The sequence below is a fragment of the Rhinolophus hipposideros genome (genome assembly GCF_964194185.1).
Source record: "Rhinolophus hipposideros genome assembly, chromosome: 3".
NCBI classification, from domain to species: domain Eukaryota; kingdom Metazoa; phylum Chordata; class Mammalia; order Chiroptera; family Rhinolophidae; genus Rhinolophus; species Rhinolophus hipposideros.
Window position 1 is genome coordinate 75,876,731 of NC_138049.1, and position 21,795 is coordinate 75,898,525.

General features: G+C 37.7%; 1 protein-coding gene across 2 annotated transcripts; it reads right to left on the minus strand.

Moving 5' to 3' along the window:
• Nucleotides 1–793: 793 nt before the first annotated feature.
• OGFRL1 (opioid growth factor receptor like 1) lies at nucleotides 794–17,031 on the minus strand. 2 transcript variants are annotated; one of them, XM_081044888.1, is made up of 7 exons: nucleotides 16,756–17,031; nucleotides 12,540–12,626; nucleotides 12,319–12,397; nucleotides 9,318–9,396; nucleotides 9,154–9,220; nucleotides 8,903–9,048; nucleotides 794–4,416 (listed from the first exon to the last, which is right to left on the minus strand). In XM_081044888.1, exons 1-7 carry the CDS (start codon nucleotides 16,981–16,983, stop codon nucleotides 3,756–3,758), a joined length of 1,347 nt encoding a protein of 448 aa, XP_080901014.1. In that variant the 5' UTR covers nucleotides 16,984–17,031; the 3' UTR covers nucleotides 794–3,755. The 2 variants fall into 2 exon arrangements, with proteins under 2 accessions (XP_080901014.1, XP_080901013.1); XM_081044887.1 differs by having other exon boundaries at nucleotides 12,319–12,400.
• Nucleotides 17,032–21,795: the final 4,764 nt, after the last annotated feature.

The following is a 21,795-nucleotide window of genomic DNA, read 5'->3' on the forward strand; positions in this document are numbered from 1 at the left end:
ACTATTAACTTCAGTAATAAGGGATTTCTAAAAACACAGTCTGTCCTTGAACACAATCTGTTAGGTGGGCTGGATAACTGGGACAGAGAAGGAAGCAGGATAGTACTCACTGTCACCCTAGAGATTACCCACACAAATCTGTTCATGCAATAAGCACTATAGAATTCCAACTGGAAAGAAGTCAATAGTGTTCACTCCTAACTTTCTAGATCCTACATTCACCCAGGCCATCATTCTCTAAAACTTGCACTACATTTGAAATGATTCTGGCACGTCTAACTCCAGCCTAGCTTATATTTAACACATATATTCCAAAAGAAAAAGGGGGATTTTCTAAGTGGGAAACAAAATAAAAATCTTCAAAACTATCCCTGTCACGAAGGATTTCCACTCACCCCAAATAGACATGAAAGAACCACTGAGGCAACTACAAACCAAGTAAGACCAAGAAGCTTTTAGAGGAACCTCAATTATAGAAGGGCAAAAAACCTGCTTGATTTAGTTAACTCAGTAGATTATAAATCCTACCGTAACTCTACTGTAAACTTGGGAAATTTATCTTTAAACAATTAACCAATATTATCTATTCATCAGTTCAACCCATTTTTAACCACTTGATATGGAAGTTTACTTATTAAAATGATTTTTTGTTAAGTTTACTCAGGAATAACAGTATACTGTTTTTCCTTTTTCACTAGATCATACTTTCACTCAGATTAAAGTATAAATGCTAGAAGCAAAGTTGGTAATTGTTTACAACAAAAGATCAAACATAATGACTGTGATAGTGTTATGGCATTTTCATGTTTTATATTTTTAATACTAAGCAAAAAAATCTTAGAACTTCTCTAATAGCTCCTGAGTTGCAGGTTTTATTTTCTCCTTGAAGCTGAAAAAAAGTAATCTCAAAAACTAAATTTAAAATAAAACTATACAAAATAATTTCTGAACTGAGAACTAGAGCTGATTCAGAGAAAGCAGACATATTTTCACTTCTATCATGATTCTTTTGAGTTTCTCATGAGATTGAGCATGAAAATGTATAGTGGTACAATATTCTTAATGTTATACACCTTTACAGTACTGATGTATATCTTATAATTATATATCATGTTATAGTATTTCAAAATATTTTCACATATATTATCTCCTTAGAAATATGAAAGCACAAAATATTATAAATGTACTATACTAACCAAGAAGTACAACATCTATTTGCCATGAAATGCAAGTATTATATCAATAGCCAATCTTTAGTATCCTCACAGGCCATGGTACAATAGTAAAGTCTATATGTTAGCAAAGATTCAATAATGTTTCTAGCTATTTTGCCATGCTTCACTGCATTTTAATAACAGCTTCTCAATAAATTTCTGTAAGCACATGGTAGTTTTTAAAGATACAAAACACTAGAGTCAAACCCAGAGGGCTGTTTCATATCTAAGATACATAAATACATATCTATAGATCTTATTTTAAAAACTATTACATGTACAAAGTATTCTTAATAGAATAAGAAAAAAAATTCTAGACACTCATAATTTTAATCTGCAAAAGAAGTAATATCCTCTCACTTGTTGTCCACTGAATAAGTCTCTCATAAATTACTTAGATTAATTGTAGGAATCATACTGTTATGTGTCAACACGCATTTTAAAAAACAACATGGTGGGAAAAGGACACTGTTTTAAATGGAAGCCAGGAAGTTTTTTCCGTTGAGACAAAATATTCTCAAATTATATATCACAATCTAATCAAGTCCCTAATCAGGAATAATATTCTAAAAGTTAAATTGTTGAATAATTTTATTTTTTTTTTACTGAGAAGGGCTGATACACTACAGTTTCTAAGTAATTCAGATTATATCCAGTATCTGTCCACTGTTTAATATCTTTGTATCTTCTCTCAAATTCTTAACTTTATGGACTTAGAAAGTAGTCTGAACACTTCATCATGTATGCAAATTTGGTAAGATATTTTAAATTAAATTAATCATACTCCTACAATTCAGTCCAATGGGACAACCTATTCTCATCCACTATCTCTGTAAACAGTTAATTGAGCACTGTGGGGGCATTGCTGCAACAAGCAACACAGTAGAGGATCCATGGAAAAATGACATTGAAATGCAAAAGCAGAATTGTCTCCCAAAATCCTAGTGATCACAAAACAGTAGAAAGCAAAAATTAGCATATTTTGGGAACCCAAAATGACAAATTGGAGTATGATATAGAACATGAATATTAGTAACATTCATATAAAAAAGTCAAGTTTGAGCAATGGTGATATTTCTTGTAAACGTCAAAGCAATAAAATCATATTTCTAAAGGCATATTATTGGTGTCTTTATTTTCTAGAAATCCTCTATTTAAAATCATCTGATCAATAAATGTAACAGATGACATGATATGATTGAAAAAATAAGACATGGTTAAAATTCTCTGGGAGTTAAAGTGAATAGAACTTTCTGTAAAAGCCTAACAGACACACAAAAGCCAATTGCTTTTTAAATGAAGTGAAATTTTTTTTCTATTCATTGCTTTAACTATATTTGTATACATGCTTTGAAATTTTTACCACAGTGTTTATGATTGTTTCCTGATATGTAATAATAATTAGTAATATTATGGCAAATAAAATTATTTGCTCATAAACAATGTTAATACATTAAGTGCTTACTAAAACTGAGTATATGGAATTTCAAATCTGTCCTCAATTTCAACGTTTGACAACTTAAGAGATGCATTAAATTATATTTCTTTAAAAAAAAAAAAAAAGGTTCACTGTGGACTAAGCAGTATTATGAATTTCATAGTCCACATAACACTGAGATATTCGTGCTTTCAGGGACCACTGCCTTGTTGCCAGTGCAAGAGGCGTAAATAAATAATTTCCTTTCTTATCTTTAAATTCTTTAGTCATTTGCATTTAGAAACAAGCACCAAATTTAGATGGCACAGCCATAGAAAGAAACATTCTTTTCTTGGACTTCTGCATTAAAATTTGGTTTTAAGCACTTTATACTGAAAAACATTTTTATTTTAAACAAAGGAAATTTTTGAAATCATACAAGTTGGAAGACCCCCTCTGTTCCATTGAAATTTCAACATAAGAGCTCATCTGAATGTACACTAGAAATGTACCTGCTGCCTGACAAAACTGTGGATGAGGGTGAGTGTGGAGAGAGGGAAAGAGGAAAAGACAGCAGGACTGAGAAATGAACTGGGGAAATGGAAGCTCCCCGAGAGCATCCATTTATCAGATTTTCAAATAAACATGTTGAGGAGTTGTAATGAAAAACTCCAAATCATTTTCTGAATATATTTGAGAAGACCAAATTCTTTCTTCCAGCTTAAAAAAAAAATCAATCCATAAATCGGGCAAAGGTCTGGCAACATAATGAAATTATGCTCTTGGTTTTCTTCAGGTAGACTGGACTCTCTCAAAACAATTTATTTGACATAGTACATACTACATGATTATTTCCAGATACATGAAAATAATTATAAAATAATTATTGTATACAGAATTTGAAAACATACATCCTAAAAGTGTTGCAGAATACATTGATTTATTGGGTCTTGTCTTACAACACCTTATTAAATTCATTATCACCCCAAATAAAAAACAACAAAATGCTTACAACAGAAATCACAAATGGCTAAAATTTCAAATGTGACCTCTGTTCTTTAGGATAAACTGTACAGTAGATATTTTCCTCCCTTACCTACATTGGTTTGTGGGTTTCTGACAATTCACTGTAACAGTACATCATCATGGGAACCTGTATTTCCAGGACTGTCACAGTCTTTGTTATGACTTTCACCTTCTTCATCTTTTTCAGGAGGAGATGCACTCTCCTTTTTCTCTGCGGGATTACTAATTGCTTTTTCTGATTGAGAATTTGAATTTTCAGCATCACCATCCTCTGTGTTCCCTGGCCTGGCAGTGTCACTGCTGGGCTCTGTGCTCGGCCTGTCTGTCACTTCCGGCTCTCCAGGTGCCCCTTTTTTTTCTTCAGCTGATTTGCTATTTACAAGAACAGCTAAGGAGGAATTTTTGGAGTCCTTGGATTTTTTGTGCGTAGCAGTTTGACTGTTCTGACCGGAGGCAGGAGGGGCAGGCATTTTCTGGGCCTTGCTTCCTTCCGACTCGTCTTTCCTCGGCGGTCCCCAGATAAAATTCTCTGAAGGCGTGTAATGTTTCTGGGCAAACCGTAGGAGCTTTCTCCTTTCTCTTCTGTCTCTAATTGTATAAACAAAATACTCCAGAGCGCTCTGTTTGATATTGGGAATAGTATTTTCCACAAGAGCTTCATGGAGAATAAATTTTACAAGAGGAGATTTAAAACTTTCGTATCCAAGTTCACCGAGGCTTTTAAGAATACGGGTGATTCTTAAATAATTGTGCTGGGACCTGGAAGAGAGGATTGAATGAAATTAGGTGGGAAAATTCAGGTGAAAGGAAGCACGGGAATGAAAACTATTAGAATACTTTTTATGGAACTGCAAGCCACGGAAATACGCCTTGTAATGACTACTAAAAGTCATATTAGACCCCATTAAGAAAAATAAATTAGAAAGTATTAAATCTTTATACCTCAGAGTAATGTCAATCATTGTGAAATTCAAACATATAACATGAATTCTTCTTGTTTCTTCAGTTCTTCATATTTGAAAAATATATAGATTAAAATGTATTCCCACTGATGTTGAATTGTTGTTTGTTTATTAGGTACGCTGAGGATGAGTGATCCGTAAGAGTATTTATTTACAACACCAATGTATTGTACCCATCACAGGTAACCAGTACTGAACATAAACACATTAGTTATCAGTTAAATGGTATGATTTACAGTGTCAGCTGGTCAGCAAAATCCACCATATTAGCCAACTCATAAGGAAAGCAGCAAAAACCACTCTCCCTTGTTAGAACAATTCTGACAAAAGATGCAACACTGACTTCTTTAGCAGAGCATAGTTTAATAGTTAAGAGCATGGACTTTGGAGTCAGACCTGAGTTTACAACTTTGCTCTGCCACTTAGAGCTATGTGAAATTACGATGTCTCTCTAAGGCATACATCTTTATTTGCTGGACTTCACTGGGCTGTAAGAATCAAATGAGTTGAAAAATACACAGAATGTGTAGAACTCAATTAATATTAGATAGTATTTAACATTGTTATTATTATTATTATTATTTAAAGATTTGGTATTAAGAACCACCATATTTATACCTATCCCAACTTAACAGCTTAATTCTCTTCCATCCCTGGCCTATCTCCCTAACAGAGAATTTTAAATTTTCCTTCTAATGTCATTAATTCCAAAGATGCCTTTTTCCGCATCTTTCTCCTCTGTCCCAAAACTAAAGCCATTAGCAGATGAATGCTTTCCAATCCTATTTTGTCACAGTTCATAATCTACCTTCCCCACTTCACTCAGCCCAATAGTTGCCATATTACACATGCCTGTCTGAATCCTAAAGGAATCTTTTGCTACATATATTAATCACATGTGTCATCGAGAGCCCAGGTATTTATTTACCCAATATTGTAACACTACGATAACCATTACTTATTTCTAACTCCCTAAAACCTATTTTGTACCTCAGACACTAAACTTTCTATAAGTGTTGCATATAGTACTGTGTTTCCCCCAAAATAAGACCAGGTCTTATACCACATTTCCCCCAAAATAATACTGGATCTTCTATTAATTTTTGCTCCAAAAGACGCATTAGGGCATATTTTCAGGGGCTGTCTTATTTTTTCATGTACAGCAACCTACATTTATTCAAATACAGTCATGTCTTCTAGAACATCGTCATAACATACTAAATGCATCCGTCTGGCTGACGATCTTAACTGGGGCTTATTTTCGGGGTAGGTCTTACTTTCAGGGAAACACGATACCTGTCTTGGATTCCAAAAGTGCTTGAAGTATTTCAATTAGAAATAAATAGCAAATTATTTGGGAAGGATGTTGATGAATTATTTGAGGGGTACAAAGGAGTGGTTACATAATTTTATGTTTTAATAAGAGACATTTTTTGGCCAGGACAAAAGCATTAATGATTCAGGCTAACTAAACACTGGAAAAGAGAAGTCCAGCAACATTTTTCAACACTATCCTTCTGGATACTGACCAAAAAAGAATTATGTAACTGTCCACCTCTTTGGAAGCCAAGGGTAAAACATAGCACAGATATGTTTCAGTCTTATGAATCTGTATTTTTTAATAGTTAGGAAATAAGGGTATTTTGAGATGATACAAATTTAGGTGATGTTAAGACAATGTGCCATTAATAGTATGACTGACTTAGTTATTAGGTTAGTATAGATTCTGTATATTCTAAAAACTTAGTGGCAAAACTCTTGGGCGACATCTGCTTCATAAGTCTATTATGATAAAGAGATATATGGAAAATGGAAAGAATATGTTTTTTAATCGCATAGAGGAATTATTTGACAACAAAATTTATTATATTTGCAACCAGTTTAATTTCACATATCCAGTCCAAGATGAATGACCAAATTAAAATTTCTGTATACATTCATCTGTATCTACACATTCTCCAACTAAAAATAATTACATACTGGTAGAAAAGGACAAAAACTTGGGTTGAAGAGAATGAAGATCAGGATTATGGAACAAAATTATGCAAGAAAGAAATTGGGTGTTTCAATATGATTTGAAATAAATGTCACAAATAAAGATACAAAGGAAGAAAGACAAGTAGCTAAAACCCTCCTAATGTGAAGAGTCTTTGGGGTTACACAGCAGATAAACAAGAGAAGCTGGGCTTCCAGACAGAGGTAAGGGCTGAAGTTGTCAAGAAGACCAAGTAAGTGAAGAGAGAACACACAAAAGGCAAAAAACAGGAGACAGAAAATAAGTTGGAAGGGATTCCAGGGTCCAAAATATGGCTCGCTAATCCAGGGTGATTGCAAATAAAACTGGAAATACATTTTAGTGATTGGTTTATATATTTGTACTCTTATATTGGAAGATATTTCACCTCATATTATCAGGGTCACTGATAATGGAACATTATTGGAACATTATGTGGAACATTATTTCATTTCACTTCCACTCAACATCTTTTGTTTGCTGGAGCTCTTATAAATATATTAAGTTCCCTACCTATTCTAAAAAAACTCATAATATCATACAGATTAAAACACAAATGAGTTACATTTAAGGATAAATGAGAAAAGAACCCAACCAAAGAAAGAAAATAAAATAGAAGTTTTTATATAGTCCCTTATAGTCCCCTATAATTTGTTCAAATCTAGTCAATATAATTGTTTTGGCACCTAAACCACGAAGGAAAAGTTGTTTTCTGGAAGATTTTAAGGCAGTTCATTCATAGCTAGAAAAGTTCTATGCATTATCCATGGAAAGGAAAGAGAGAATGGGTAGTGGAAAGAAAGGGAGCTGGATGGCAGAGAGGCATGAGACATAACAGCTAGTTCAGGCTCCTCTTCCCTGACTCAACCCAGGAGATCATTTAACTAAAGCCTTCAGAAGTGCTCTGTTTCCAGCTGTTCATTAGAGGATCTGACAATATAAACCCAAGGAGGATTAAAACTGACAAACATATTGTTTGTCATTTATTCATTCAACAAACATTTACTAAACAAGATTGCTATTCCAACCAAAAATGAGTTGGGGACAGAGATTCTTTAAAATGACAGACATGAGTACATAAATGAGGTACTATCAGATCCTCTCCAAAGATTTACTTCTGCCATCATGTCAATAGGCTGCTTCCATTTATCTCTGTGTCCAGAGATAGCTACCTGCATTGCTTAGGTAGAGGTATATATACTTCTATTTTAAGTGCCATGTGTAAATCAAATTTAACTTGAGTTATGAGTTAACGCGTCTTCTAGTCAGGATCATAAAGCTTTATACCCGTATCTTCAGTGTTTTAGTACAAGCCACCATTTTAATAGTGCTGATTATAACTAACAAAGTAAAAAGAAGGCTTAAACATTAATACTTATTTTACCAAAGAAAGATGAAAGTTCTAGAAAGACACAAAAATTTTAGTTAATTGATGCACCAAATTCTGATTTGTTTTGGACAAAGAAAAATCTCTTAAGTAGTTCTAATATTTTTTGTCTTAGTACTTGCCCAGTTCAGCTAATTATAATGTGCTAAAAAACGTTTCAAAACTGTTGGTTTTATAGTCCAGCACTCCTAAGTCATCCTATAATTAAAAAGGTGGGGAAAGCCAGTTTGAGTGTAATGAAAATAATAAGAAAAATATACTTTGGGTATAAGTGTTAATGAAAGTTATAAATATCCAAGTAAAGCATACAGCAAATCAATTCCAAATAAACTGTTAAAATTTTCTTCACAGTTTTTGAGATTTATTAACCAAACATGGCCTTTTGTTTTTTACCTAAATAGCAAAGATTCTAATTTTTCCTCTTTTGTAGTAAAATGTATGAGAATATCTCAGTCTTAGAAAGTGATTTATACATGTCCTAGGCTTAATTCATGGATTTAATGTAAGAAGGCACCATGCTTGAGGAACAGACTGTACCACAACAAGCTTACAGCCTAGTACGGGGGATTAGGAAAACTGTATACAAACAATAACCATAAATGTCCAAAAATATGGCATAAAGATGGAGAGAGGCTGCACTTGGCTGTAGGTAGTGGCGAGGTTACAGGAACAAACAGCTCTGAAGCTAAATAGCCATATTTCTACCTAGAATTTTGTTGTTGTTGTTTTGTTTTGTTTTAGAATATAAAACCAGGAATAAAATGCAGTTCAGACTAGCTTCTGATTTCAAATTCCTCGGTCCATCTGCTAGTTGTTCCCAAGTTCCACAAAGCATTCCAACACACACACCCACACCCGATGTACTGTGGGTTCTTTACTTACTCATTCAGATGCTGAAACCTTTCCTGCCAGTTAATAGCCCGAGCAACATTTCCAGTTTTATCCATCAGTTTTATTCCAAAAAATTCTAACATCATTTTATAAGCCAGGAGGAATCTTCTAATTGCTTCTTTTGTTTTTTTGAATTCCTAATGAAAAGAAAAAGTCAGCTGAGATGAGGCAGTAGTTACCAGGCCAATAAAACAGCAATATTATTTGGCTATCTCATAAAAAATGAAATGAGCTTACATTACCTCAATTTCATATGTAGTTAGTTCTTTAGCATAAAAGTTCAAGCCTTGTTCTCTCAGGGGAAAAAGCCTATTTTTCAGAAAAATAATATTTTGATATCAATGTTGTCTAGAAAGTATACATGATTAAAAAAAACATGGTTCAAGATAGGTAATATGTAACTGACCATTGAATGTAAGTATGATTGTGTTCCAGCTTTTCATAATCTCCTTTCCACTTATTTAGAACTTCCTCAATGTAAACACCTAAATAGAAAATATTTAAAAAATGAACCAGACATTTAAAACACTGTTGAAGGCATTTTAAGATTTACTCACTTAAACTTTATATTAAAACTTTTTAAATTTAAATAAGAATACAAGAACAATCTTTTTAAAAGATGAAGTCCCTATGCCATATACAGAGTTATATAATAAGCCTAATTAAAAAAACAAAACAAAAACGAAAAAACCTAAAAAACCTAAAACACAGTGACACCTCAAACTGCAGAAAGTTCTATTGAACAGCATTACTCTAAAGCAGAGGCTGGTAAATTAAGGTCTGACATCTGTTTTGTAAATAAACTTTTACTGGAATATAGCCATGAACAAATGAATACATAAAATTCATTTCCGTATTTCACACTAAAACAGCAGAATTTAGTAGTTGCAACAGAGACCACATAGCCCACAAAGTTCAAAATATTTACTGTCTGGCCCTGTACAGAAACAGTTTCACCAGCCTTTATCCTAAAGGGTCACATAGTTCTTTAAATACTAGATAGGATCAAATTGAAATGAATCTCAGGGTAAAAGAAAGGAAAGAAAGAAGGGAGGAAGAGAAAAAGGAAGAGAGAAGCATGGAAAAAGCGAAGGAAAGAGAGGAATAAAAAAAAAAGAAAGAAAAATATGTTGAGTGCCTAGTACATGTTGAGCCCATATTATACCTGGTGTACATCACCTACCTTAATAATCATAAAACTCTCCCAAACCCACGTTATTACCTCTGATTTACTAAAGAGGAAATTGTGTGATTTGTTGAAAGTCACACACTAATAAAAGAAAAATCTAGGAGTAGAAGACAGGTCTTTCTGGTTCCAAAAAGAAAGCCCTCTTTACCACCTCCCATTGTTTCCTATAAGAACTTCTTAAAACAAAATCCTTCTTCAATCTGTCTAGGTCCTCTCAACTGATTATGTGGCCATTTAGTCAATGTCATAGAAAAAACACAACACAATACACCTCCAAACCTAACTCATCTCATTTTTGTTTCCTCCAGAGATCACCAGTGTATAGTGAAGGTCCACTCTCAAAAGGTTTGGTAAAGTTTCTGAATCATACTGCTGCGATTTTATCAGCACGTTGAAACCATTTACCTCCATAGTTTCCCATTTGTTTTCCTTTTCTTGCCGCTCCTCCTATTTAATAAGTAAAATACATCACCGCAGGCTTATGCTTACTAGCAAGTGTGAGTGTGTGTGTGTGTGTGTGTGTGTGTGTGTGTATGTGTATGCACGTGCATACTTGGGAGGAAAGTGTATGGTTGATGTTATTTATATACTAAAGTAGAATAACATCTCACATGACCTTAGCTAAAACTTCTGACCTTCACCTATCTTATAAGATTTCAAAATAAATTTTGTGATAAAGATTCCAAAATCTTAATGCATTATTTAAAGTTACTGCTTTAAATTACTACCTCAAAAATAAATTCACTATTAGAGAAACAAAAATAATTGAGTTAAATACTGTCATATCTCTATGTACAATGTTTTTAAAATTTGAAGGCAATCCTTTAGGTAAATTTTATTAAATTCAAATCAGAGTCAAATTAACAATCTATCATTGCATTTTTTCAAAAAGTTTTCATACCAAGTGCTAAAAAAGAACAATACAAACAACTAATAATTAATATTATTAGTTAGCAAATAGAGCAGTGTATTTCTATCATTAGTAAATATAACATTTTTATCCAGGTTTCCTTCCAAATCAGAGCAGATGCTTGGGACACCAGAAAATTAATTAAAGACAAGTGGATCTGGCCATTTCAGCTTTGTTCTTAAGTCCTAACTCCCAATTGGTATGTCTCTCAGTGCAAAGGACGGGAATTCCTCCTCTGAACACGTCACCTAGACGATAGATTTCCTTCCTCCAGTTAGTTCGCCAAGGAAGGCAAGGTCCTAACACTCGGAAAGTTTTGCAGGTCTATGACCCTTGTTCTTCCCTGACTCATACTGCAGTAGTTTTGGTTCAGTTTCCAAGGAGAACAAAGGACAAGAGCCAGGGCCATCTGGTCACCTCACAGAGATAAGGGCTCTAAGGAAAGAAACCAGCTTTGCTGGTTTGACCTGAATAAAATTAGGAGCCCACGATGAACCACAGCATGGTGCCTCAGTGAAATATACATACTACCACAGCGTCTATATCCTCTCACTAAAAATCCCATGAGGGCAATTGTGGAGTTGTGAAGAAAGATTCACGTTTACTTGGCAGAGCTGAATGGAGAGCTACTGTATGGGTAATTCCCTTTTCAGGGTATTGGAACACTGAACTGGGATTGCTGTAGCTCCCTGACTCCTGAATCTGAAAATCAACAAAAAGATAATTCTAATACAAACATCACTTTTCAATTCTGTTCTAAATAATTTTCAGTTACGACATGGTGGAAAGAACACTAAACTCTGGAAACTAGATCCAACTCTACAATCAAGTGACCCGACAAGTCAGTCTTTCAAGACTTAAGACCCTGTGACCTTATATTTAAAACAAGAAAACTGAATTTGATCTCCTGTAATGTCCCTTAATAATCTAACAGTCTATGGTTCCTTATATTTAAAACAAGAAAACTGAATTTGATCTCCTGTAATGTCCCTTAATAATCTAACAGTCTATGGTTCTATAAATCTTCTCTTCTATCCTCTCACAAAAATAGTCCCCACTTCCTTTCAGATAACAGACACTGTAAACAGGTGGTAAGAAGGTATTGCTCATCTGCAGTTATTCCTCCAGAATTTGCCAAGTGGCTGCTCACAGCTCTCGGGTCTAGGACTTTGGGGACACATCAGACTGCACAGTAAATCCAGGCAATGAACAAATGTATTGAGAATGTTCTGGACATGGAATAAACAAAGAATAATACTGGACTTATTATTAAGAGTTGTCTTTTGGTCAAGGTAGCAGATTACTCACCATCTGGCTTAAATGGAATTTTATTCTTATAAAAACGAAGATTGCTCAAGTCATTTTGATATCGGATATCTTTGAAGTTCTGCTAGAGGAAAAAATAAATCAATCTCCAGCATATAGACATATAGAAAAACCACAAAGACCCTTCTTGCAAGTTAGCTCAGTAGCACAAAACAAGGAAAACATTTTAGAAAAAGGAAAAAAAAAACATTCTATACTCTTACTGGATACTGGTGTCGGTATTTGTACAAATCCCTCGCAGCATAAAAACTTCTCTTTGGTTTGGCAGTTGCTTCAGTGGAATCAGTACCCTAAAATAAAAAGTGAAATTCTACTCACATGCTGTAGCAAGATAATTTCAGTGAGAAATTTTGAGAACAAACTTAAAATAATGAACACCCATAAGTAAAGCCTGAAAAGTATCAACTGTCCACATTACTGAAAATATTATATATATCCTTTTAATAATGCTTACTAGCAACATTTGTTGGCATTCCATCTTCCTGATTTGAACCCAATAACATTTGTCATAAGATGTTTTACTAAATAAAAACTTTTTTATTATTCACCAAAAGCCCATAGAGGCTAAATATTATGGATCAATACCCATCAGAAATAGAACTCAAAATGAATTCAAGATATATATTTTACCAGAGGTTACACAGTGATTCCATGACAAAACTTACTTTAGAATATTTTACATAACACTAAAAAAATGTTAAGATAATAAATCAATTCTACATATAAAATTGTCATTAATTTTGCAACACTTAGCTGTACTTAGAAGTCAAGTAATATTTATGAAAGGAAAACGGGCTCTTAGAATAAATTAAATAGCTTTCTAAACTCTATCATACACAAAGGCATGAATAATCTGTTAATTTTGTGATAACACAATGTAATATAAATCAGCAAATTTAAAGTATATATACACAAAGCAATGACAAGCTCTTAAATGGAATGAACTTCAGATTATGGTAACTTATATCTGGCAGTGTACTGATACTATTTATATCCTAAACAAAATTCCCACCACCAGGAAGTAATTTTTAAAATATAAGATGTAGGTCAATGTAAGCAATTTACATTCCACGTGTAAACTATACGTAGTATTATAAGAAAGTGCTTTGTATCCAGTGTCCTGCAGGAGGACAATGCGTCTGATGATAATGATGAAATAGAAGACTGAGTTTAGATCTGAACATTCATTACGAGCTTCACCCCCCGTTCTTTCCTCATCATCCTCTACCCCCATCTGTGTTAACAGACTGGCATCCTTTAAGCAATTCCCACATATTTTTGAAGTGGTGTGATTCTCACTATTACTACAAGCACAGAGATACTTTAACACCAAATTCTCTGATGTTTAACATTAGCTACTCTGTCATGTTACATAAGCAAGGAAAAGCTTCAATTCTGGCCTTTGCCACACGTTTCAAAATAGCCCTGCCTAGCAAGTGTCTGAATCTACTTAGCCTGAACCACAACCATATGAGTCATCATCCACATTTGTATAGAAAGCACTTTTCCATTTACAAAGCACTTACTTGTATATTGTTTCATTTGATTCTTCTAATGCACCTGGCTGGCAGTTATTAGTGTTTCCGTCTTGGAAACAAGGTAAGCCCAGGCTTAGAGATGTTCAACAAGACCCAGAGCCTAGTGACTGAGCAGGAACTAGTAGAATTCCAGGCTCTGGTCTCCAAGTACAACTAATTAGGTATAAATCAATTTCAGCTCTACTAAAAGTAAAGGATCACTGCAGAAACTCTTGTATAATGTCAACAGTCCAAGGCTTGGAGGCAGGAGACTTGGGCTGGGTCTTACCTCTACTACTTATTTGTGGGGCTTTAAGCAAATCACTTAACCGAATCTTAGTTTTATCATCTGTGAAATGAAGGTAATGACTCATGCCCTACCTAATTCCCAGAATTATCGTGAGAACAATTGCCTCCTCCAACACTAAATGTGCCATTCTCCCAGCATCTGTCCTTGCTCCTCCAATTTCTGCTTCTTTTGAACTCTCTATCCTGTCCCCTTTCATCTGCTCAGGCAAAGATTTTGTTCCTTAACACACTGTTCCTATTGCCTGTACCACCAAAATATCCCTCTCTTTGGGATCATTCCCCTCAGCAAACATGCTCTATAGTATGTCTAATGTTAAAACAAACACACACAACCTTTCTTGACCCAAATCTCCTCTTAGTTACAGATCCATAGCTTTGCTCCCTTGTACAGTAAAACATCACCAAAGAGTTGCTCATACTGTCTCCTTCTCTTCTCCCATGACCCACCCCAATCAGGCTTTCATTCTCAGCATTCCATGAAAACAGCTCTTGTAATTGTACCTAACAAACCTCCATCTGATCAAAGGATTTCTTGGTGCTCAATTCAGGGAATTTCCCAGCAGCATTGAGCCAGTTAATGCCTCCCTCCTTCCAGAAACACTGTCAGATAACACACCTCCCCTGGTTTTCTTCCTATCTCATTAGTTGCACCTTGTCAGACTCCTCTTTGGCTCTTCCTCTGTTTCACGTGCTCTAAATGGAAGAGTGCCCAGGGCTTTGTCCTCATTCCTCATCACTCCTTGGTGAGCACGTATCTTCCCACGACTTTAAATATCACCAATCTTACATGCTGAGGACTGCAGCCCTGTACTTGGGCTCCATTCACAGAGAAATTTAACTACTCAACAACTCCATTTCAGTGTCTCAGAGGGTAGCAAACTGAAGACTTCAGAATTCTTGATTAAACCTCTGAAGCTGTGCTCTCCCTAGATTTCCTCTTCTAGTTAATGGCACCCAATAGTCATTTGGACTAGAACTACAGCAATGGAGGTGGTGAGGAGTCAGTCTGAGATACACTTTAAAGGTAGCTCTGGTAGTATTTGCCAATGAATTGCTTGTGGAGAGTAAGGAACAAATGGGGTTGACAGTCAAAAAGTCAAATAAAAAGGTACTTTTTTAAGAGTTAGATGGTGATACCAACAAGAAAAATTAATCATTAAAGGGAAAAAGAGAGGGTTGGTGTGGTTTACCGTTTACTGGGGTTGCAATTAATTGATTGAAATATTAATTTAATTGATTTACATAGGTGGACCTGGTTAGTTGGACTGAATCTGAGCTGGTGTGTTTTGATAATCCAAACTTCTTTAGAAGGTTACTTAATTGGGAGACAAGTGGAAGATAAAAACATTGGGAATACAGCATCTAATACTTTCTTGGGGTTGAATTCACAATGCAAAATAACCCAGCAGGAAAGCAGAACACAAGGGGCAGAGGGATATTCAAAATACCAACAGGTTAATTAAAGGTTCTGACACTGGTGACAGACATACTTGGGTTTGCATCTCTCTCTCTCTCTCTCTCTCTCTCTCTCTCTGTGTCTCTCTCTCTCCGTCTCATCTTTGAGCAAGCTTCTAAGCCTCAATTTTCTCTAAAAGGGGGATTAAAAACAACTCCCACCCCATCCCTGAAATTGCAGTCCACTGAAATAACTTGTTTAGCATAGAGCCTGCACTCAGAGTTTGTTTACTCCTGGTCTAAACTGAGATGATCAACAAGGTGTAGGAGGCAGCCTTAGCTGTAATATTTAGGTGGTGATTCCTCTACTCTAGCAAAGGACCCCTGTGGTCACATGTGAGTTTGGGCTCCATTTTTTCACTCTCATTCTCCCCTAGCTGATAAAGAGGAGGGCCTAATGCAGAAAAACAAACCTTAAATATCTCCAAGATGCACACTTCCTCAAAAGGTTGGCTAGATAGTTCCTCCTTTTTAAAGTTTTCTGAATTATTTTCAGTTCGGTCAGATTACAAGGGATATTTATCTCTTTACAAATCTTTCCTCTTAATTGGATTAGGCAAACGATTTAAACACAGTTGGATCAACAAGTCTTCTGGGTAAGACAAAATTTTTGACGAGTGCCCTGAACTCCTCGGTTGAAAGGCCTTACTTGGTGGCGTCTTAACTTCCGATGGGGACCTCCTACAATACTTTTCACGGCTGTAGACCCCACTGTCCGGGAAGAGTGCTCGCTGCGGGTCAGTTGCAGTCTCACCTTATTCTGGGTCATTTTTACCAACAACACGCACTAGAGTGATTTCCACAATCCTCTATTTTTGGCCAGGTTTCTCCCACCCCACCTTCGCATCACCCAGCTGCGCCGCACAGGCGAAGAAAACACCCATTCAAGTTGGGTTCTTCCTTGAGGGACTTCTTTGTGGTGCGGGCGGTCAGGCCCTAGGCCGGCAGCCCGCAGCCGCGGCGTTCCGGCCCCCGCAGGCCCCGCGCGCGGAGTCCCAGGACCCGCGGGCACGGAGGGGGCCGGCCGCGGCGCCCCTGCCCTCCGCGCGGGGCCGGCTCGGCTCCGGCTCCTTTCCCCGGCCACGTCCTTTCTCCCGTCGCCGGGGGCCCAGCCCGAGGCCACCGCGGGGCCGCGTACCTGCTCGGCGCCCGCCGCCTCAGCGTTCTCCTCCGGGGCGGGGCTGGCGCGGGGCCGCTCCGGGGGCTGCGCCGGCTGCTCGGGCTCCCGCCCCGGGCCCTCGCCTCCGCCGCCCGGCCCCGGCTCCTCGGGCTCGGGCTCGGGCTCCGAGTCCGTCTGCCAGGTGGAGTCGCAGTCCTCCACGGTGGTGGGCTCGCGGAAGCTGACCCCGCCGAGCAGGTTGCCCATTGAAGAGGCGACAGCGGGCGCGGGGCTGCGGGGCTGCGGGGCTGCGGGGCGCGGGGCGCGGGGCTGCGGGGCGCGGGGCGCGGGGCGCGGGGCGCGGGGCGCGGGCTGCGGCAGGCGCGCTAGGGCCCGGGCATGGCCACCGCCAGGGCGCGGGGCGGCAGCCTCGGCGCGCCCGCCGCCGCACTGCTCAGCGCCGCGAGCGGCAGACGGGCGCACTGGCGGGGAGGAGCCGGCGCCCCGGGACCGCGGCCGCCGCCGACGCTTGAACCCGCCCATCTGGCTCCTTCTCCTCCCATCGGGAGCCCAGGGGAGCAAAGAGTCCACCCACGGCCGGAGCGCCGCCGCCCTCCGCCCGGCGGACACTCCTCACTTTCCCCTTTTCCTCCTGGAAGGCCTGCCTTCGCCCGGCCTCGGAGGTCGCCTGGGGCGGATCGGGGTCTGCTGCTTATCGGCCTCCTGCTTCCCCTCCCCACCCCTCTTCCTACCCCAGGGCAGGGACGACGGGCTTAGGGCTCTCCCAGCTGAGCGGGGAGAGTGGCCCATTCCACCCAGCTCTGGGAGGGCGGGCTGGGATGGACGTGGTGTGTGGAAGGAGGTGTTACCGTCCCCAGACAGGTCCTGTCCACACCCTCTCCCCCTCTTCCTGCTGGTGCAGGAGAGAGATAAATTAGCTGCAGCAGAAGACAAAAGCTAATGGTGACCAGGCACCATATAAATAGAAAACCCAAGCTACCACCACTGTATTTAGGGCAGCCACCTAAAGTCCCTGTGGTCTAGATAAAGCTATCTGTCACCTCCTCTAATGAGCAAAACGTCTCTTGAAACAAAAGGAGTAATAACTAGACTTTCACATTGATCCGTGGGCAGTTTTACTAACACCCATTCCAAATGGACACTCTGAGTAGAATAAAAAGCTCAGAATCCTTGGACCCTTGGTCTGTTCTGTAAATGAAAGAAAGAAGGGGGCGGGGGGGGGGGTGTTACAGAAGTACTTCAAGATAAAATTGCATGATCAAATAAGTGGCCCAGAGAAAAGTGACTATTGCAAACTTTGTAGTATGACCTCCTAACTAGAAAGAAAGCCTCTGGAAGGCAGCCATGTCTGTGTGCATGGAACTTGGTGGATACTCAGCAAACATTTGTTGAACACGGACTGAGAAAATAGGTTAGATATGCAAGATTAAATTGATGCACTTGAAATAAATTTCTTTTTTAAATGTTTCATGACAGAATAGGATACTGAAACAAGGCCAAATGTGCTCTTTCTAGGGGAAGAATCAGGTGAACAGGATCCGCGTTCCACAGATAAATCAGGATTGCCCCTTTTCAAGCAGTGCAGCAAGAAATCTTGGCTGTGGCTCTGTCCCTAAACAGCTTCTGACCTGGCAGAGGTCACATAGCTACGTTAGACCTAAAGTTCCTCATCTATAAAACAGAACCAGATTTTATCACAGGTGTTCCTTGCAGCTCTGACTTTGCATGATCCATGACTGGGAAAAGCTCTAAAACTAGTAAGTAATAAACACAAGACACAAAAAATGTTTATGGTCATCATGACTTAGTGAAGAAGAAATGTAGCAGCAGTAGAACACCTGAGTCCAACTGCTCATGTCTGGGGATTTGGATTCATCTTCCATTGGCAGAGGACCAGAACACATTGCAGAAGTAAATGCTGTCCATTTCCATAAATATTCCAGACATAGAAAATCTGGGGACAGTTGCCATGCCCATCACTTGGTTTAGATGTATGTAGATTAAAGGTGGCCTCATATTCTTTGCCCTCCTCACACTGAGAGGTAGAGTCCAATTCCCTTCCTTTTGAATCAGGGCTGACCTCAGTGACTTACTTTGGAAAACAGAATATGAGGATTTTCAAAAATAGAATATCTGGAACTTTCAAGGGTAAGTTATAAAGAACCTTGCATCTTCTACTGAGATCTCTTGGAACATACTCTCTGATATCCCTGAACTACAATGTGAGAAGTCCAACTACCTTGAGACTGCTGTGCTGGAAAGGCTACTGTGTATATTTTTTGGTCACCAGTTGCAGCTGAACCCTGCCTTCCAGCATCCCCTGCTGAACCCCACTATTTTTTATTGGGTCCTCCAGACCAGCAGATCCACCCGCCGATCCACCAGCTGAATACCTCTCAGTGACCTCATTGATGCCACTTAGAACAAAGGAACCACCCAGCAAAGCCCTGCTCAAATTCCTGACCCTCAAAATAGTGAAGTATAATAAAATGGTTAAGTCACTAAATTTTGTAATCATTTCTTATCCAGCAATAGATAATGGAACAGTGAAAAGTATCTGTGTAAGCCTATAAGTGTTTGTATATATTAACAGTAGACGTGCTGCAATTAAATCTTACCTTTTCCACCACCTCTTGGCAAATGTACCAATTTTTTATAGGACTATAGATTCTTGTGCAACATATTTTGTGAAGAACATAGTTTTGCATGAAGTAGTACAACAACCTTAAGTAATAATTTTTAAAAGTAATATTAGAATAATAATTGATCACACTGTATCCAATCTATGTATTTAAGAAATTTAATTCTGGTGGTCCCTCATCTCTAGGATCTATACACAGGAATTACTTTATTTAAAAACGTAAAGGTTTTCATTGTTCCTACCTTTGAGACTATTTAGTAGTCCTGCATTGACAGCAAAGAAGTATGTCTTTGCTTCACATAAAAAATTCAACATTTAGCCAGGCACATATTAATTTATCAATATATATTAGTTTTAATCATTATTTATTCAATGTCTTCAAAGAATATCAAATTCAACAATAATATAAATACATATGAAATTAGGAGAAGCTATTATCAGAATGGCCTATTATAAAGCATAACTTCTGACTGCCTATATCCAGAATCTACCCTAAGCTATACAGATACCATAGTCATGCTCCAATATGACGTTCAACCTTGTCATGGTTTCAGCCAATCCTTGAAGGGTGAAGACATTATGAGAAGGAGCTTGTGCCTCAGGAACTAAACATTTTTGGATAGAATCCAAGACACAAGTAACATATCTCAAATTGTTTTTTTATAGTGAATTGTGTTTTAGGGAAGTTGAGAGAAAGTTTATTGTTATATAATTTCTTTTGAGAGCCTTTCAAAATAAAAGGAAAGAGTATATCAAAGGCAATTTTTTTCAAGCTTAGGAGTTAAATTCTCAGTAGCTTCCCAGAACTTAAGACCTATGGAGAAAGAAATAGTGTTATAAAAAATGTTACCCTCTTTTATCAAAAGCAACCCTATTTCTATTATTTTTGGTAGGACTTTTTGTTGTTTTTATTATTCTGTACTAAAGTAGAAGTATAGGGAATAGATAACTGACATCATCGATGGACTTGAGAAGTCGGAGCCGCCCTAGTTACATATGTTAGATGCCTTTTGCAGCCTTTTCAAGCCACTGGCGTATTGGCTAATACCCCAAAGCAACAACGTACTTTATTTTGTGAAAACTAAGAAGTAATTGATTCTGAGATGCTTCGTATTTCAGAGATATTTAAATTTAAAAAACATTCTACAGTCCATACAAGATGTGGTTTGCTAAGAGAGAGGTTTAACATTTTTAAAGGACTAATTTAGTCCTAAGAAATAGTTTACAACTCAAAAGCCAACTCTAGATTCATATACAATGCTGAGTATTTTCATAGCTTAAAGCCTTTTATACCAACCACACTAAAGCTATTAATATAGCAATGGTAAAATGTTCACAGAATTTATTAGTATATAATAAGATATCAGTGGAGGTTAGTTGAAATTAATATGATAATAATTCAGTAATAAATCATAATTTGCATAACTAAGCAAATAAATCCAGTCTGTAGAGTAAAAGTAGAACCATGTTTAAATTTTTAAAATAATAACATTTGTTCGATAACTATGTTTAGAGTGTTTATTTGGACAGGTAAGCAGCATTTAGACTCATATTGGGGTTTTGTATTTAATTTAAGATGCTAAACTGGAAAGATCTTTTCTAGCCACATTTCAGTAAAACAAAACATTCAAATTTTTAAAAGAAAATTAGTATAAACATGAAATATAGGAATCTTGATCTCAATAAAAAAAAGGAAAAAGAAGAAATTTTGCCTATCACCTTCAAAGTTATTGTTTATTTCCCATGAATAAAAATAGATACGTATCTCCAAATCCGCTTTTCCAACTATTGCCATTAAATATTTGCTATTATTTTATGTAACTTGTTATTGGCCCTTTAAATTTATCTGATCACTTAAAAGCTTTAGCGTAACTGAATAAGAAATGGGTATGCAAACACATTCTGCACTTTTCCTCAGCTCAGCAGGGTGCGTGTTATTAAATCTATAGCCAAGGAATATGTGGTTCTCATGGATTCCTCCAGGCTTCCTCAGAATTTCTGCCCTTCTCTTTTAGTTACTCTTAATCTTGTGAAAAGACTCCTGGAAGCAGGTTGTAGGAATGGATCTCCTTCAGCCTTCTCACAACAGTTCCCCCTAGGAGGACACATCAGAACTAGCAGACATGCTGTCACCGAGCCTAGGGACACATCAGAGGAGATGCAGAGAGACCCAAAGGCAAGCATTTGGCACCTTATTCCAGGACTTGATGGCAGCCTCAGTACACCAGAGAAACCAAGTCAGGCTCCTGCCCAAAGATGAGTGTCGGCTATGAGAGCCTTAACCAGGCCCAGGCTCTGGTCTTGCCTTCCGTGAGATGCACTTTCTGTTGGGGAGGGTTAAACATTATTGATAGACTGCCAGCAAATCCATTAGGAGAGAACTGAGGCATGGATATGTGTGGCAAGGAGAGGGCTAT